General features: G+C 34.7%; 1 protein-coding gene across 41 annotated transcripts in view; it reads left to right on the top strand.

The window, feature by feature from the left end:
• Positions 1 to 19,950, top strand: part of NRCAM (neuronal cell adhesion molecule) — a 150,834-nt gene that overhangs the window by 101,779 nt on the left and 29,105 nt on the right. For 27 of the 41 annotated variants that reach the window (XM_068669438.1, XM_068669437.1, XM_068669440.1 and 24 more), the window contains 14 exons: positions 5,448 to 5,591; positions 6,689 to 6,800; positions 7,114 to 7,280; positions 7,364 to 7,511; positions 8,054 to 8,178; positions 9,054 to 9,083; positions 10,452 to 10,553; positions 12,312 to 12,509; positions 12,623 to 12,693; positions 13,580 to 13,805; positions 14,116 to 14,231; positions 17,947 to 18,151; positions 18,352 to 18,474; positions 19,445 to 19,621. In XM_068669438.1, coding sequence (XP_068525539.1) covers positions 5,448 to 5,591; positions 6,689 to 6,800; positions 7,114 to 7,280; positions 7,364 to 7,511; positions 8,054 to 8,178; positions 9,054 to 9,083; positions 10,452 to 10,553; positions 12,312 to 12,509; positions 12,623 to 12,693; positions 13,580 to 13,805; positions 14,116 to 14,231; positions 17,947 to 18,151; positions 18,352 to 18,474; positions 19,445 to 19,621 — 1,944 coding nt within the window. Of the gene's footprint in view, positions 1 to 5,447; positions 5,592 to 6,688; positions 6,801 to 7,113; positions 7,281 to 7,363; positions 7,512 to 8,053; positions 8,179 to 9,053; positions 9,084 to 10,451; positions 10,554 to 12,311; positions 12,510 to 12,622; positions 12,694 to 13,579; positions 13,806 to 14,115; positions 14,232 to 17,946; positions 18,152 to 18,351; positions 18,475 to 19,444; positions 19,631 to 19,950 lie in introns of all 41 variants that reach the window. The other 14 variants (XM_068669445.1, XM_068669442.1, XM_068669456.1 and 11 more) reach the window with 3 other exon arrangements.

The raw sequence follows: 19,950 nt of genomic DNA, 5'->3' as shown, positions 1-19,950 counted from the left end.
TTCTTGTTTTCCTTGCTTAGTTTCAGTGTCAGTATGACCTTACAGATTTTCAGGTCTGTCTGATGACTGTCCAGTCTTGCTATTTTACTACCAGCTTTTGTCCGGTTTATACTCATCTCTGAAAGTATCGTCAAGGCCTCTGCTTTGTCAGAACCCACAACCTTTCTGCACATACCACTGGAACTATATGTGTCTGTGCAGAAATACATCTGTAGCTCTATGTGACTGTGAAAGTTCAGCCAAGTAAGGCAAAATATTGGTTAAAATCCCTTTCTTCTCCTTTCTTTGTCATCTGCCCTGTCCCACGGGAAGAATGAGGGATTCTAGTTGCACAAGGTTCTCTAAATGCCTAATACAGTATTTAGGCAAAATGATGAGAGATTGGATAGAACAGGTCTGTCCTGCATAATGTCCCCTGATTTGGGTTCTCAAATGTTATGAGGCTAGTCAGCTGTAGCCAAAAGTATGTTAACTGGATGCTCATTCAGAGACCATATAATTTATAAAAAAACTGGGAGGTGCCTGCATAAGGGACGTGACTTATCAGTACAGCTTGGTGACTACACACTGGAAGTCCCTCCTAGTTTTCTTGTTTGGTTGGTTGTTAATGTTAAGTCCTGGTTCTGTGACATTCTCCCATTGTTATAGGTAATACATCAGAATATGAATGTCTAACCTTTTATAAATAATTCTTCAAAACTGCCATTTCAGTCACTCAAGTTGTAGCTAAGATAGACCTTCCTCATTTTGAGAACAGTTACTTTATTTATAAATTACTTGTGAACGTGACTTTTTGGAGGAATAAGCAGGTAAAGAAGAATGATAGGTTGCTTTTAGCAAATTTGCTGTAATACAAGAGATCCTGTGATCCTATCAGAACCTGAAAGGCATCATTATATAAGGACCATATGTCTAAATCCATATCAGAAAAAAAACCCTAGCCTTCTCTCTTTGCTTTTTTTTTTTTTTTTTTTTTAGGGTTTTTGAAAATCACAGAATGGTAGGGGTTGGTAGGGACCTTGAGAGATCATCAGGTCCAGCCCCACTGCCAAAGCAGGTTCCCTAGAGCAGGTTGCCCAGGTAGGCATCCAGATGGGCCTTGAATATCTCCAGAGAAGACGACAATCATGCCTTATGAGCCAGTAGTGTTCTCAGGCCCCACTTATATTCACTATTAATTGTGCATGAACTTGAGGACACAATTATAGTATGAAGCAGACCTACAACAACAAATTTTCAGTATAATAATCTAAATCAAATAATTGTCTCAGATTCTCTGAGAAATTAATATTCTTCTACTGATGCAAAATGAGAAGTCAGCTTTACTAATAGTAGAGGTTAAAGAGTGACTGTGAACTATAACACTTAAACAACAATTTCTGTTCTTACATTGCTATCAATTTTTGCATTTCCTGTATAGTTCTGTACTCTGAAACCATCTTATTCATAAATTAAAAAATAATAAAATTTGCTATGTGAAAGGTTTTTCAACAATCATATATAGTGACTGCAAATGCATCGCAGTTATAATTATTTTTTATTCATAACTTTGATTTGCTTAAAAAATGCAGGCATCTAAAGACAGTCATTAATATCTCTATTCTTTTCTAAAGAGAAATTATCTGTTTGTACTGTGTTTTTATTCAACTTTTTACTGATCTGGATAAAATTAGCTCTTACACCTGCCAAAGGTGTATATGTTGTGATTGATACAGGAAAATCAAAAAAATTAGTTTCTGTCTTCTCCAGCTTGTTTTCAGCCAGAGGGAATCTCTACTACAACATCTGAAGATGACATCAACATTTTCATTATAGAATAGAAACAGTGCATATATCCTGAAAACTAAGGTTGTAATCTACACATGCCTCTGGGAAAAAATATATATATTACCATAGGTTACATCATGCTTCTCAGGCTACAAGAAAAATATCCTTAATTCTGTGCCCTGTGGGAATTAGACTCTGAGTTGGGAATTAGACTCTGAGTTAGCAAAGCTGAGAACATCTGATGTCAGCTAGATCGCATCCGCTGTTGTATTTCAGAATGTGGTACCAGTATAATAAATTCAGATGTCAGGAATTCTCAATTTCACATGAACCTTTTTGTGAACAACAGTAAATTACAGAATAGCAATCACGGGTATATACCTCCTTCTCAGTGAGTAATGCCTTATTGTCGGTCTATGTTTTTAATATTAAAATATTTCATTTTAATATCACAACATCATAAAATAGTTGGAAGGAGGTAGAGTTTATCTGGTCCAATCTGCCTCCTCAAAGGAAGGTTTTATCAGCATCAGGGTTGCTCATGAGTGTCCATTCAGATTCTGATTATCTCTATGAAAGAGACTGTATAACCTCCTTGGGCAACCTGTTCCAGGGTCTTACCACCCTCTTTGTTTTTTTTTATATGTTTAAGCTTAAAGAAAAAAAAAACAAAAAAAACTCCAAGTGATGGATTGTATGTTCCAATTTTGCAAAGATCTTAAAGACTTAAAGCTAAAGAATTGTAAAATCAGTAAGTATATTTCGTGATCTAATAATTTTTTGAAAAAAAATGCATTCTTTTCTTAGACTTCTTCAGGCTATATCATTCATTTGAACTGATAATGTTATATTGTAGACTGCAGTTGACAGTTGTTCTGATCTTCATTTGTTTAGCTTCCTGAGAGTGCACAAATAAATACTGACCAGCAAGTAGAACTGATCAGGAAAATGAAATACTTTAATAGAAAAGGGTAAACAAATTGCAGCAAAATCTGGAGATTTTCTTCCCATTTTAAGTATAATCATGCATCTTAATTGTTTCTGTTAAGACAGCACATTTCATTCTGTCTTTTACACAGGAAAAAAAAAAGTGCCATAGTGGTTCTTTAAACATGCTAACAGAAGTAATTGCTGGGGCTGTCAAAAGCTTATGAAACAGAATGAGAATATGCATTCAGATGAACAGACGTTGTTCAGAGTGCCAATAGCTGGCTGTGACAAGCGTATCTCCTAGAGGCTATACCTTGTCTATGCAGAAATAGGCTGTATGTAGCTGTATAGTCAAGAAGCTGTCTTGTTATACAACGTGATGGAAAAATAATGTGAAGAAAGGCAATCAGGTCTTTGGGCAGAAACGATGTAAGCATGTTCTTAAATTAAGACTCAGTGATTTTGCAACTGAATGTTGCTGTTACAGAACACATGCTCAACTCTCCATTACTACAGCAGAACCTTTATAGCAAATCCTCAACATTCATAATCCCAGTTGTGCACACCCATTTTTAGTATTACGTAATTCTTTGTTATTTTGCCTGTCAGCACCAAATTTAGACCCATCAAACGCGTTGAAAGCATTTTCTCCTTTTCACACAACCATCGTGTAAGGTGACCAGAGTCCTCATAAAAGCCAATGAGCAGTGTGTGAGCACAGCAGCAAAGCAGCTGGGTGGTGCAGTGCCTAACTTTTAGGGCTTGGCCCTGCAAGATGCAGTGTAATGCATGGACAAAGACCTGTGGGTTGTGTTTGTGTTGTGTGGGAGAATGAGATGTGTCACAAGACAGTATATTGAGTAGACACCAGTCTCAACACGATGTTCCTCAGCATGCAGGTAGCTGGACCAGACAAAAAAAAATGATACTTCCTTCCGTTTTTGTTCTTGTTTTTTATTTTTCTCCTAGGACCAACAGATTTTTTTGTTAGAACAGGCACCCAGGTGCTGAAAAAATGGTTTGGGATTCAGAGAGGATGAGTGGAGGGATGCACAGAGCATGGGGCAGAGCAGCTCTGGGCAGACCTGCCTCCTGGGAGTGCGGTAGCATGTATTTTCCATTTAGCTGTGATGTGTGTGCAGAAACAGACCGCTTCTCACAGATGACTGGCCTGCCTGCTGGGCTACTCACCTGCTCTGTCTATTTTCAGCCCATGAATCTTTTAATGAAAATGTCATTCACATGGGAACATGAAGAAATGTGTAACACAGAACACAATAGGAAGCAAAGCCAAAAAGGAGAAAAATAAGTGCCAGCAATGCAGTAGCCCAGAGAATAGTAAAGCATTTACAATTCTTGTTGTACCTTTTTCTTGATTTCAAAAAATTTTAATTTGTTGTATTGATCTTAACTCCGAGTGATTTAAGATAGGAGTTAAAAATGGAGTTGAGAATTGTTCTTGAGGTATCTGAAAATTGATGTCGTTACTTCATATACAAAGTAGCCTTGGGGTTCACCAACAATGGAAATGTCTTTAAGCAGGAGCTCAGAACTGGAGTCCCTGTCATCTGGTTTCTTCTCTCTTAGAGAATTCAGTAATCAATATTTCAGTAGACCTGAGAAAATGTAAGATAAATTTCTCTGTGCAGTTGAGTACTGAGATATAGTCAGAATCAAAAGGTTTTGTCACTTACAGAAAATATATATTAATTTATTTAATCAATCTTCTCTATGAATCCAAAGAAATCAGAAATAATTTTATATGAAAAAGTGTTCCACAAATATGCTTATTTTCTCAACCTTCAATTTTGATGATGCAACCATATTACAATGTGTTCATTAATTCATATATGCATTTATTTTTCATATTAATATAACAATAAGTTTACCAATACATTTAATTAACAATATGTTAATATATTTCTGCTTTATTTTTTTTAATGACAGTATAATTTGTCCATTTTTATGCAGTGCAGTGTTACAAGCTGTTATTTTCTCTGTTGTACCCCTATAACTTCATCCAGTTGTATGATAACTGACAGCTATTATTCTTCAGCAATATCTCTGAATTTTATTTTCAGATACGTTCTGAATTATTCTGGGATGCAGGAGCTGTTTGACAGCTCATGCTACTACAGAGTAGTTGAAGAAATAGCACTGTGTAATACTTATATCAGGGAAAGAGTGCCACCTACTGAACTGCTAACACAGCTATTGAGAAGACTTGATTTTGTACAAAACAATTACTTGTGTTTTACTTTGAGGTAGTTTGCAACTGACTAAGGTTGATTTTATATCTGGAGAATTATTTCTGTGTATAAAAACTGATACAACAAGCAGAAGCTTTTAAATCACAGAGGCTGTAAAGTTTCAATGTAATTCTAACAAGTTTCTTTTGATGTTCAGAAATATTTATTTTTGTAGATATTGTCTGTATTTCTCCGAATCTTGCCATGTCAGTGTTTTTCATGTTTATTGCATGCAAAATATGATCTTAACTTCAATTTTTTGGGGGGAAAAAAAAACAAACAAAAAACAAACAATGACAAAAATTTAACAATTAAATGTGTGTAGAGCTGGAATAACTTCTTTAATCATACTGGAATTCACATTTTGCCCAGTGAACAGTCACGCATGAAAGTAGAACAAAGGGCATATTGGTCTTTCATTTTGTTTCTTCTTTTCAGAAGTATGAAACATGTTATGCAATGGCAGTTTAGGAAAATTACTTTCTTTCTTTATACCAACAGTTGCCCCAGAAGATCCTAGCAGAAAGGTGGATGGTGATACCATTATTTTCTCAGCTGTGCAAGAAAGATCAAGTGCTGTCTATCAGTGCAATGCTTCTAATGAGTATGGATACTTGCTAGCAAATGCATTCGTGAATGTTCTGGGTAAGAAACACATTTTTATATTTTTCAGTCTTCGTGGGTATTTAGTTGTCTCCTGCTACTATACAAATTGCATGCCCAAGCCTTGGTTGAGGTCTTTAATATGTGGGAATATACATATTTCCTGAGCTTTGTAAAAGCCCAGGGTATAGATACCTTGGGGTTGTTTTTGTAGGATATTCCTGAATTTCCCTTTCACTGCTCCTAGGTAAGAAGGTTGGTTGTGGAAGCTGGAGGAAACTTGGCAGAAATTTTATCTCTTTTTAATTTTTTTCTTAATGTAAACCATAACAAACATAAGCATAACAAATAAGGCAGGAATTAATATTCTTTAAATTAGTATGTTTCAGTACACTTTCATTGATGGTTGGTGTTTTGGATCAGTTAAATATTTGTTCCACCTGAAAACTGCAGTATAGAACACATTCTAATTGTGCAGTGATCCTGGATTCAGATAATCCCTGGAAAAGACTCAGCTAAACCCCATCATAGAAAAGATAATCTTTAAATTGCTATTGTGAGGGGACATGATTATACATTTGGCTTTAAAGCCTCCAAGGATGCGTTTCAAGTTGTGAGATAATTGTGACCTCTTGATCTTCCCACTGAATTTAACAAAGTTAGTACCAAAATCCAAGGCAGAATGGCCCCTGAAGACTATCCTGCAGGAACTGGCAGATCCTTTGAGTGACAGAGTGACAGTCTTTTAAAAGAGAGAACCTCATTTTGAGTCCATGATTCTGATCAAAAATGGAGGCGTTTCACCAAATAGATCTTTCTGCCTTAAGGGTTTTTCAGAATTACTTAGTTCAGTCTGTTCCCATGAGTTTCTCTTTGTGAAGTATGTTCTGATTTAAATATTCCAAATTAAATCACAGGCTTTGGTATCCATCCCTGTTACTTGTAAACAGGGAAGAAACATTTACTTTTCACATGAAAATTCTGTTACATTAATGTTTCCCCAGGCTAATAGTAGTAAAACAAAGCTGAGACCAGAAACCACTTCAGAGAAGGATGTTAACTCTTTAGGCCCTACTTGATGCCTTCATATTTTGTATTTGTATCCTTGTATCTATATCCAGACATCTTTGTCTTTTCAGCTGAGCCACCAAGAATTCTAACTCCTGCTAATAAACTGTATCAAGTCATCTTAGATAGTCCTGCATTAATAGACTGTGCTTATTTTGGTTCACCTAAACCTGAGATTGAATGGTAAGTTACAGTTTTTGTGTTTAAATTATGTAAAAAGAGGCAGTTGCTTCTGTGGAAACAAACATTTAGACTCTATTTACAATTTAGAAACTGTATATCATCAAACTTAAGATAATTTCAATATGCTAATACAATATTAATTATACTTGATGTAGTAACATTTAAGCTACCCATATAGAATCAAGTTTAAATTTCATTATGTGATGCTGTCTGTAGTTGCTAATGTAGTAGTCCAAGTTTGTATTTCCTGTTAATAAAATATGATAGAATTTAAGTATGATGTTGGATAATAATATCTACCTTTTGTATAAAGGTTTAAGGGAGTGAAAGGCAGCATCCTGCGGGGAAATGAATACGTTTTCCATGATAATGGAACCTTGGAAATTCCAGTGGCTCAGAAGGATAGTAGCGGCACATACACATGCGTTGCAAGGAATGAATTAGGAAAGATACAAAATGAAGTACAATTGGAAGTTAAAGGTAAGAAATTAATCACTCTTTCATCACAGATTAATATAGAATTTAAAACTTTCTAAATATCTAATAGTAATTTTAAATTTCAGACCCAACGTTGATAATCAAACAGCCAGAATACAAAGTGATTCAGAGATATGGCCACGTTTCATTTGAGTGTATAATAAAACACGATTCTACCTTAATACCAACAGTTATATGGTTGAAGGACAATGATGAACTGCCAGATGATGAGAGGTATAGACAAACTATTTTGTCTTTATTTTTTATTTTCTCATTTCCTCCATGTACTCCTTTTCCTGTTCTTTTGAAAGTCACATAATGACCTATTGACAATTTCCAAACAAGACTGCTAAGTATCATCACTATCCCATATTTGATGACTAAAAGACTTGTCTAGTGTAGTGAAAATATTAAGATATAATTCAGAATAAAATGAGATGTAATTTATTTTAAATGTACACTAATAATGTATATAAATAGTAAGGATAATTGGCATAAGAAACTAAAGGGATAATAATAAAGGGAAGACAATTTTGCTGTAGATCACAGATAATTAAAAGTAAGTTGAGCATATTTGGAAATATAAATGCATTAGAATAGGTAGTTACTGTGGGAAGATAGTTAAGAGCAATGTAGAAAAGGCTGACACGGTCCCATAGCCTACACTGTTGTCTAGATATTTGCTGAAATACACAAGTGCATGGGATTTGATATATAACAGTTTCTTATAACAGTACCAGTTATTGATTCAGTGGCTGAACCTATTGTATTTACAGGTTTCTAGTTGGTAAAGACAACTTGACCATTATGAATGTAACTGATAAAGATGATGGAACATATACTTGCATAGTTAATACTACTCTGGACAGTGTTTCAGCAAGTGCTGTGCTTACTGTTGTTGGTAAGAATACTCTAAAACTTTATGATAGCAATACTGTGTTTAATTTCTGTTAAGTATAAAAACAGCAATAGATTTAAAATGAAAAGCACAAACATAATTTTGGTTGCTAGGACAGGAAAAAAGGAATTTCACCAAATTTTGTATGTGTTTCAGTTCGAAAATATAATAATCTTACCTGAAAATTTGCCTTTGAATCGTCTACTTACAAAAGGGTCCAACAGCTTCAGGACACATTCAGTTTCCGGTATAGATTTCTATTTGTATCACACCTGAGCTAACACAGTAAATTGCATATTGCAGAATATTTGAACGTTATTTCAGGAAACTCTTTTGCAGCTGAATTACTCTTCAGAAAGACTAAGCATGCTTGATTGTTTGACTTCTCAGTGACTTTGTTATTAAATTCCTTCACCTTGCTAACTTTCTATGAGTTCAGATTATTGTAAAATATGTTACTGTGCTCCTTCTCCCAGTTTGTAAGGAGGTCCTAAGTAGATGTCCCATATTATTCTTACCTGGTGAAGTTAAGTTGGACCAGTTCAAGCTGAAAGCTTTTGTTTTAAAATTGTGTTATAATCTTACGCCTATTCAGGAATGACATATAGTACTTAACAAGCATCTAGTACTTTTAAAAAGTTTTTTTTAATGTTTGTTTTCTTGATCCATTCATATTAAAAAAAAAAAATATATATAAATTATTGTAGAATACTTTTATCACTTTTCAGTGAAAAATTATCAACATATTATTTAAACCCAACTATTTACTGTAAGTTAACTTTTCTTTCTCTCTAATTATTACAGTCTATAACTACTTACTATACTCTGTGCCTTTGGCTACTAACTGATTAAATCCTCTATATTAATGTTCTTTTCAGCTGCTCCCCCAACTCCAGCTATCATTTACGGTAAACTAATACAAAGTTCCCTTCCTACATCATCTGCCAGATATACTTCTCATTTGCCTGTTGGAAAGTGCAACATCTTCCTCCCTCCCCCCCCCCCCTTTTTTTTCTGTGTTTTTGTGTGTGTATGTGTGTTTGTTTTGTGGTTTCATCCCATTTTACCAACTGCTTCATTATTGGAAGGCTGGACTTTGGAATTTCACAGTGCAGGGAGCTTTGTATTTTAGGGAATAATTGATTTTAAGATATAAATTACTTTTAAATCAGGCTATAGTGTGATAATGTTTTTCTCATCATGAATATTGTAATACAAATCAGTTATAATAATACATGAAAGGTTTAAAAGATAAATCCAACAGTTCATTGAAAGCTAATTCACTATCAAAGAATTTGCACCAACTAAATTGTGATATGCTTTTCCTTTGCTTTGATACCAACTTGCTAGGCACGGAGTACTTTATTTCATAGTTTGTCTTCATTTTACCTCACTCATAAAATTGGTAGAATCTTATTGCCCAGTTTTGTTAATGATTGATGAAACTGCTAATAAGGATTGTGAAATTAAAGGTAAAATACCCTCAAAATCTGTCAGTTGTACATTCTTAAACTGGACACCACGCACCCATTAATTTGATAGCATTTTTTTTTCTGAATTTGGGTTTTTAAATGCTATATAATATGCCCAAAACACTTTTAAATATGAGCAATGAGCACATTTATGTAAGTCCTATCAAGTTTTGAGAAAATGTTTATGCATTCTTAAGTGAACTTACTCATTAGTCTTAATTTTTGTGTAACAATTCATATAACAAACTCAGCAATTTGAAATGGATATTTACATCTTCGTGCATTATGTGGATGTATATTACCAGATTGTTTGATGTTTCAAGTTTTCTAAAAAGTACAACAAAAATAAATGGCTTAGAAACTCACAATTAGTTTCCATTTACACTATACTTGCTTTGAATTCACATGCAATATGTTTGTGGTGATTCTAGAAAACCTTCTTTGATGTGAGTTCTTTATTTTCCATCCTATTAAATATTTCTAGTTACAATACAATACCACTCATACTCATTCATAGATAAACCAAACATGCATTTCATATTTCTGTACTTTTCATTACATTTTTGTATCACATTTTATATCACAATCAGAGGGGGATAAAACCAAATATAGATTCATGTTAATGTATGGAAGTTTCCGGATATATCAGTTCTCCATTTTGTATCTGTTTTGTGAAAACTGCATGCTAATAGTTATTACTGCTGTATCTGTGGAATTCTTTTGATTGGAATATAAGGATTTTTTTCACAGATGAAACTCCATATTCTATTGTGATTATTTGCTTTGTGTTCATTTGATTTACAGCTCGGCCAAATCCACCCTTTGACTTGGAATTGACAGGTCAGCTAGAAAGAAGCATTGAACTCTCATGGATACCAGGAGATGAAAATAACAGTCCTATTACAAGTATGTTTGTCTGTATCTATTGTAACAGAATTACCTTAACTCTTCTTAGATCCCCAAAAGTTCTGATATAAATTTTGTGTGCAGCATGGAAGAATGGCAAATTCACTTGCTAAAATTTGAAGGTCTCTTCCAACCTTAAGGATTCTGTGATTGTGTGAATTGCCATTTATTTACATAACAAAAATTCATTCGTTATCCTCTACTGCACTGCCAAGCTGAAAGACTTATTTAATGCCCTAAAGAGCTGGGCTTTTGTTCCAAAAACCTGTGCTAGTTAACACAGAAGATGATACTGGTTTGAGCTCTGTATGATTATGTCCAGTCTTATGAATATGCAGAGAGCAGACTTGTTCATTAGTTGAATGAGTAGAAAGTCACTTGTATGTGCATCTTAAATAGAAATCTACTAACATTTCCAGTACTTCCCATGAATTTGACATAGCATCAATACCAGTATCTTTAGATTATCCATGACTACCAGTGACAGAAGCCTGTGCTTAATGAAAATACAGACCAGAAGGTTGTGGGTTTTTTTTGTTTGTTTGTTTGTTTGATTGTTTGGGAGGGGGTTTATGTTTGTTTTTTGTCTGGCTTTTTTTTTTTAGATTCATATAAATAGTTGAATTGCATTTAAGTTATAGCTTATTCGTATACTCTTGTGTCAGTGCATTGATTGTTTTCCAGACAAGATGACAAAGTCTGGCTTTTCTATTGAAAGGCATTCACACTGTCTCAAAAGAGATGATAATAGCTGGTGGCTTGTATCAGTTTTTCTGCTGCATACGGTCTGATACTGGAAATTGAACTCTTCCAAATAAATAATGCTGGGTTTAATTACAATACAATTTAAATTCTCGTGTTGTCCACTGAGAGCTTGCAAAATGAGACATTATAAGACATTTGCTTCATAAGTAAGCCTGTTAATGCTGCTGCTATCACTTAAAAAAGATAAAATAAAAAAAAAAAAAGACTCAAAGATTACACTTCATTATAAAAGATCCTTTTACACAAGTAATATGATTCACACACTAGAATCTCTTTTCTGGCAGTTTGACAGCTGAAGATAAATGGTCCTTTTGTTTCTGGTAATGAAAATGATTTTCTTTTTGGAGTTCTACAAATCTATTTATACCTGAGGTTGTGTACACCGTAGGGTCTTGACTGCAATCATATTCACACAGAGAACCCTCAAGTAATTTAGCTTCTGTACATGAATTCTGTGGCTTAATTTGAAGGTACTGAAAGTGCACTCAAAAATCTTCTTTAAGTATTGGTTCTTGACTTTAAATAGTTTTTCACTAAGACAGTTTCACTGGGGAAAATGGAATACTCTCATTTAAAATTGTATAGGCGCTGCTTTATTGTCAGCTTGATACAACTAGGAGCAACATATTTGTTTGCCAAATACTCCTTTTATATCAAAATTCCAATCTTGTCTCACTTTCTTGCTGTGATAGTTCAAGGGTTCCTGTTATATTAAAATCCAGCACCTGACAGAGAGCTCTTGTAATAATGTGTTGCCTGACAACTGCATTAGTAATATGAAATAATGAAAGAGTGTTTCTCTTACATTTCTATCTATGTAGTACCTTTCAGAACCACCTTGCATACATATGTCCTATGTACTTCCGTTTCCATGATTTTTAAAAACGTTAGTTGGATTGCTCAGTTTTGATTAGCTTGTTCAAAAACGGCTACACTGATCTAGGAAGGTGTTGCAAGTTTTGACATAAAATTGGATTCAATTCCTGTTTGCAGGCTTTGTGATTGAATATGAAGATGGACTGCATGAGCCAGGGGTATGGCATTACCAGACGGAAGTTCCTGGATCTCAGACAACAGTACAGTTGAAGTTGTCTCCATATGTCAACTACTCATTCCGTGTGATAGCTGTCAATGAAATTGGTAGAAGTCAGCCAAGTGAACCATCTGAGCAGTACCTGACAAAATCTGCAAGTAAATAAGTATTTCTGCTTACTAGTGATTGATTTATACTATGAATAGCATCAAATTTGCTTGGAATGGAAGTAGCAGTCATTCTTGTTCATGTGTAAATATTTTGTTTTCAGACCCTGATGAAAATCCTTCTAATGTACAAGGGATAGGCTCAGAACCTGATAATTTGGTAATAACATGGGAGGTAAGTTTGGGGATTTAGGAGGTTTCGTTTGCTTGTTTTCGACTCTGTGAGTAGCATTTTTGTAGAATGTTTTTGTTTTTAGAGAAATAACAATGATCTACCTGAGAATACCCATGTGTTGTGTGTTTATGATATTCTTGAAAGAGAACAAATGTAGACATTTCCTATTCTTCACTTTCAAGGAAAAGCTGCATGCGTTATCACAGAAAAATCTTTTTTCAAAGTGCCTTGTTTTCCTTACTGATTTCTCTAAGATAATCCACTAATTTGGTAATACGGCATGTTCTGCTGCCAATGTAGAAAAAACTTAAATATGTAAATTGTGATTTATCTCAAGTAGATTGTTATTTTTAGGACATATTCTAAAGTAGATTAATTCTACCCTCAGCTTCTGTGGTAAGCTGAATTGTTGTGCACTCTTCCACTAAAAAACTTTTATGCCTCTATTATGCCCTTAACATCACGACAGGAGCTCCGGAGAGCCATGTAAAACCAACTTCCCATCCTAGGCAAGAAACATTCTCTAGGGAAAACAGTTTATAGGGAGCTGGTGCAAATCTACTTCTCTTTCCACTTCTAAAAGAATATTTGAAAACAAAAAATATGTATAGAAATCCCAATGAATGATGGTTGTATGATAATTAGCCAGTCTTTTATTGACGAGACTCAATGTAAATTTTACTATTAAATGAGGAACAACTGAACTGACCTCATGTAAGAAATAAATTACAATGCTTGGAAATTTCAGCATTGCTGCATCCCTGTCATAGAACACAGTGATAAATTTTCAGTAAAATTGTAAATTGATAACTTTGTGACTCTAAATTTTCTTTTGAGATGCTTCAGAATATTTAAAAAACAGTTTGATTTACTCTTTTTATTTCAGTCTTTGAAAGGTTTTCAGTCTAATGGACCAGGACTTCAGTACAAAGTCAGCTGGCGTCAGAAAGATGTTGATGATGAATGGACATCTGTTGTAGTTGCAAATGTGTCTAAATATATTGTGTCTGGTACACCAACTTTTGTTCCCTATGAAATAAAAGTACAGGCTTTAAATGACCTGGGATATGCACCAGAACCATCAGAGGTGATTGGACATTCAGGGGAAGACTGTAAGTTTCCTAGTTTGACTCAGTGGTACTAATTAAAAGTGACTAAATGTGTAACCTAAATGGGAATTCAAAATATTAAAGTATTAAAAAGTATGTAGTATAGTAGATATTTTAAAAATTAAAATGAAGTAAGGTGGGGATAATAAGGGTTCATAAAACTCTGTAGTATTAGTGTTGAAGTCAGCTTTTTAACACACAGGATCAGCTTTTTAACCTACTCTTTGAAAGGAATGCAAAGAGTAAATCCAAAAATGTTCATGTGGTGTCTGATTCTAACTAGGTACTTGTTACATCTTTTTTTTCCTCACAGTGCCAATGGTTGCACCAGGCAATGTGCAGGTTCATGTTATTAACAGCACACTGGCAAAGGTGCACTGGGACCCAGTTCCACTAAAAAGTGTCCGAGGACATCTTCAAGGGTACAAAGTAAGTACAGTCAAAAGCTTTCTATCCCTCATTTAATATAAGAGATCACTCTTCCTATATGAGATTGTATCCAGATTGAAGTAACTGATGTGTAAGAGGATTCTTGCTTTTCAGTGAGCTCACAAGTTTTGCTGACAAGAGCAACAGCATTCAAATGACTCATTTAAAATTCGGCAGGGTTCCAGCCTTTTAGTATTAGTCTCTTGTGACATTGTCCTCAAAAAAAAATTGGATGTGCCTGCAATTAAGCTTGCACACATTACATAGATTTTAAAAATATATAATAGTTTTACAGATTTTTTTTTTTTTCCGGAAGGATACCTAGAGGATGAGGAGAAATAGTTTCTGTTGGAGTCTCTTTTAGGTCTAATGCTATTGAAAACTGTTTTGTGATTGCTCATCTTCTACCATAGCATGATTAGTCACGTAATTCTAACTAGCCAATTACTAGCTTGGAGTTGTGTCTTTAGAGGTCAGCAAAAAGCTCAGTTTAGAGAGAGTAGAAAAGGTGGATGATTTGGAGTACGCATATAACTGAAGGAAGCTTAATGTAAGGTAATGCACTGGCTTTGGTGATGACTAAGAAGTCTTTGTTGGAAACAAAAGACTGCATTTAATAGAGAATGGGAGACGGAAGGACTTCAGGGTAAGAAACTGGGGCAACCTCAGCAGATCAGGGAAAATCAGATCACACAAGTTGCTTCAGAGGTCGCACGAGAAACACAGAAGAAACTTGGACCTGCAGAAGCATGGTGGACTAGTCGGGCAGAGGAGGGTGGAGTGAGAGGATACATTGGCCTCCGGTGCAACAATAGAAGAAAGTAACAAGTAATTACTCCTCTACTCTTTTGCAACTATAGGAATAAATGTTCTATCAGAACAGACTAGTTGCACAGCCTGAACTAGGTTACTTTGTAAGACAGACTAATTTGAACTACTTTTTAAATGAAAGGAGGAAAAGAAATATTGGGAAAAAAAATGAAAGGAGGAACATATTTGGAGGAAAAGAAATGCATGTAATACTTGTAAAATGGAGGGCTAACATTCAAGAGCATTGAATCCAAACTTCTCTGTGTTACAGCTTGTTGAGTTCCTGTTATGTGGATGTGACTTATCTGGCACAAAATACCACTGTCTGGAGAGACTTCAACTAGTTCTATAATGAGCTAACATAAGTATTTGTAGTTGTTCTGGTGCTTTGCCCTAGGTAATAAAACTGGCTGAGGAGCAGGACTTACTAGTTCATATCACTATCTGGTAGATTATAGTCTCATGTCAACCTGGTATTTCACAAACAAATGGGAGACCAAAAACCATTATGTGACAATTAGAATTTAGTGAAGTTAATGCTTGATGTTAATCTTGTTACCACAATGCTAATGACCATAACCCAAATCACCACATTTCTGTAAAAGATCAGTATTAATGCAAAAAAGGAGTAGACAAAAATGTTTACCAGTGCATCCAGTATTCTCACACTACAAAGGCATAGTTACAGAGAGTTGTCATCATCCCAGGTTTATTTTCTCTCCTGTATTTAGTAATGGGTTGCACTCTTGCCTCTCCAGTTACCTAATGAGTTAGTCATGCCATGGTTACTTGTCTAGTCTGATAGTCTTCTCTATATATTGTACATTTTTTTAGCTTTAAAAAAAAAAATGGGGAGAAGGGGATATTGTGTGGGGAGAAGAACCACACAATTACACAAAGCTAAGCAATTTTGAAGCTAAAATGTTAGGCAATAAACATAAATAAAACAAGCTCAAGACTGCAAAATTAACAACTAACCTGACCACTGAATATTTTTGCTCTTGCAGCTAGGACAAATGAGACAATGGTATATCCTTGAATAAGTTGCAGATGCAGCAGAACTTTCTTAAATAATTTTTGCAGATACAGCTAAATCAAGCTAAACCTAGACAAGGAATGACACATCCTAAGACCTAGTGGATAGTTATTGTTATAAAGCTTTCTCTGAAGTCAAGCTGAAAACTTTTCATGGAAGCAGAATATGCTTTAAGTGTCTTACTGACATAGCACATGACTATCCCTTTTCAGACATATCAACAAAATCCTGCTAGGAAATGCAGGCTTTGCTAAGTAATAAAATTATTTCAGATGGTAGCCCAATATGCAGTGTTGAATTAAGGGTGCATTTCTTAGCAAAGGGAAGCGTATTTCTCTAAAGATTCGTATCATGAAGACAAATGTACAAACAAACCAGAAAGACATCTATCTAGTAACAGTCTATACCCCATATCACTTATATTTTGTTTTTATATTAATTAGTTGTTACTGGATATACTTTGGTACTATGAAGCATTTCAAACCTAAGAAGAAACTTTAAAAAAAAAATGTTTTTGCTGTTACTACTGCCATTTTTTCTTGTTATTCGTATAATGTCAGTGGTTATTCAATAGGCGAAAAATGTAACGCAATCTCTTACTGTCATATTCGTCTTTGAGATTGCTGCTTATCAAACCTAGCTTATTAAAGCTCTCCTTCTATTTCAGCCTGGCTATGGATAAGTGATGACCCAACTATAATAATGTGCTTTTGAAAGGAACTATACCCGATGAGTTTCAATACAAATATCAACTCAAGTTTTTCTTAACTTATAAATGGCTTTCTGCACTAGTTGGTAGAATGAGAATTGCAAGATGACAACTGATAGTGTTGAAAAACATTAACTCAAGCAATGTAAAACACAGTGGCAGTTAGCAATTGGAGTGAAATGATACACAGTTAGCAATAGGAAGCTGGTGTTAGTGTATTTCTTTATAAGTGACCTATCTGGGCTTTGTAAGTCCTAAAAATTCCCTTTTTTGAATTCACACGTGAAATCCTAGCATTCTTAAATAGGTGTTTTACAGTTGGCATAAACAGAAACAGAGTTGTAGCAATTTACATTGCTTTATCAGTTTTAGTGTCCGATAATACATGCATGAAAATTTTGCCGTGTGAAATGAACAATGATGCATATGAATGTGATAGTCAGAGGATTAACACAAGTCTTTGTAGGGACAAGTGTTAATGTCTTTCCAGAAATTGTGGTAGAGACACAGTGCAGTCAAGCAGATTCCAGTAATTACCTGTGAGGCTCTGTAATTTCTTTGAAAGAAAATCAGCAGAATGGACATCAGAATTAGCTTTGTGCTCTGATCTTTTTATCACATAAATGGAGGAATATTTCTTCTATGACCATATGTGGAGAACATTGCAGGACAGTATCCTCAGAGGCCTTTCATGACTTGTGTGTTTTTCCAGCCTATTTTTTTTTTTCCATTAAAAAAAAAATCTATTTGGCCTCCACATCACAGGGAATATACATGTATCTTGTGTAGTCAGGTGAAAGGCATCTATAAATAGGTGCCAAGTTTGCTTTGGAAGCTGTGTAGACATATTACTGCAAGTATAGATGGTTTAAATGATCTGCCCACTCAGATGCTAATATGAGAATTGTCAGACACAAATGCAGTTCCAAAACAGAACTTGTGTCAAAGTGTCTTTGAGCATAAACAGAACTGGCAAATGATAGGTAGTCCTCACCAAGTCATGTAGACGTGACTGTGTCTAGACAAGGAGGAAACCTTTATGGTGCTCATTAAAATTGCAGTTATTCCTACCTGTAATTTATGGATACACATGGGAAAGCTTAAGAGTTTGCAAAATCAGAACACCTCAATGCTCACTATAGATTTTATTTTTTCTTTAGGTTTACTACTGGAAAGTACAGAGTCTATCCAGAAGGAGTAAGCGACATATAGAGAAAAAGATCTTGACTTTCAGGGGAAACAAGACTTTTGGAATGTTGCCAGGGCTGGAGCCCTATAGTTCTTACAAGCTGAATGTTAGAGTTGTCAATGGCAAAGGAGAAGGACCAGCAAGCCCAGACAAAGTATTTAAGACACCTGAAGGAGGTATGAAATGGGAAACTTAGGAATTAAGTTAGATGTGGTGTATTCAAAATGAGTATACTAAGGATGCAATTGCTGAATTTGCATCTTGGACATCATAAAATAATAATCTGGCTCAATATGGTAATAATCCATGAGTTTAATAATTCATTAGCTGTTTTAAGTTCATCTACTTTGTATTTACCATATATTCTTCTTAAAAGTTCCTAGCTCACCCTCCTTTTTGAAGATCACTAACCCAACATTGGATTCTCTGACTCTGGAGTGGGGTTCACCTACCCATCCAAATGGTATTTTGATATCATACATACTGAAGTTTCAACCAAGTAAGTTAATTATGAATATTTACACCTTTTACAATATGTTTGCTGAATAGTAATTCATTTATTGAATGCTAAATTTGTAATGTACAAAAGATATGATTGCATTGTAGAAGTCAAGTTTGCAAAAGATTATTATATCTGACCCAATTTAGAAAATTCCACTTGCTCAAGTGCAAGGTTAACATTTTTCCATTACTTTTGGTTATTAAGACCCTAATTGTCAGCCAAGTTAGAGGCACTTATAAATCCTATATTCTGACTGCAGAGAAAATATCATTAGCAGTAGATCAAAATACATCCAATTATATTGTTGTCTGCTTCTTCAGTTTTTATTCTAAAATGAAAATACCATCTCTGTGCCATTCATTTATGTCAGAGTTATACTAGCTTTAAATTAAACTGCTCATTATTTCCATTCAGCCAGTCACTTCCTTAGGATCCACATGCTACTGCCTACTTACCCAGAAATTGATCAGCAATGGCACTGTCAATTAGGAGTTTAGGCATATGCCTGGAACAGATGAAGGCAGTTTGTTTTACAAGATTCCACTGTTCCTTGGTGTTAGAAGTCATTTCAGTATTTTTATTCCTAAGCATACTGAATTTATTCCGAAGCAGTTAGTTCAGAGATACGGAGAGCTGAATGATCAAAGTTTCAAAAGTGTGTACGTTCAGTTGGTTTGATGTGGAATTAGTACCTTAGATTCAGATACTGAATCTAAGAATGGACCTTGAGCTTAAGAAACTTGTAGCTGTTCCTTATCTCCCCTCTGAATTTTTGTCCCTCTCCTTTTTATATAAAGGTGATTTTCTTTGGAAACAGTAGGTTATCATTTAAGTGACTGGAAATGAACGATGCAGCAGACAAATACAGAAAAACGAAGTCTGTTTTAATACAATGACAACATACGCAATTTTCCTAAGTAACTGTGGTTTTGTTTGTTTGTTTGTTTGTTTTTTCTTGTAATAACAGTTAACAACACACATGAATTAGGTCCCTTGGTAGAGATAAGAATACCCGCCAACGAGAGCAGCTTGATATTAAAAAATTTGAATTACAGCACACGATACAAGTTTTACTTTAATGCACAAACATCAGTTGGATCAGGAAGTCAGATAACCGAGGAGGCAGTAACAATTATGGATGAAGGTAAGATGGGTATGTATAAAGAAAACCCACTGAGTTTAAAAAAATACTACCAGTTTTATTAAAAATATTACTACTGCTTCCTTCCATTAAGAAAATGGTCCCTGATAAAAAATTCTCAAGGGCTTTTTCAACTCTATTATGTACTGTTAAAATATTTTAAATAGTTTTTAGGAAAAGATGTGCAAAGTTTTTCTACTGTAGCGGAAGCCCCATAATAAGTGTAAAGTCTATCTTTTTGATATAAACTCACAAGACCTAATTCATTGGCTTTTTCTGGCTTCAAAATTTCATGTAACTTTACATTTTAAGTGCTATTCCTCCCTTACGCT

The sequence above is a fragment of the Anas acuta genome, chromosome 1 (genome assembly GCF_963932015.1).
Source record: "Anas acuta chromosome 1, bAnaAcu1.1, whole genome shotgun sequence".
Classification (NCBI taxonomy): Eukaryota; Metazoa; Chordata; class Aves; order Anseriformes; family Anatidae; genus Anas; species Anas acuta.
Note: the sequence above shows the minus strand (reverse complement) of the source record. Positions and strands in the feature narration are given on the sequence as shown.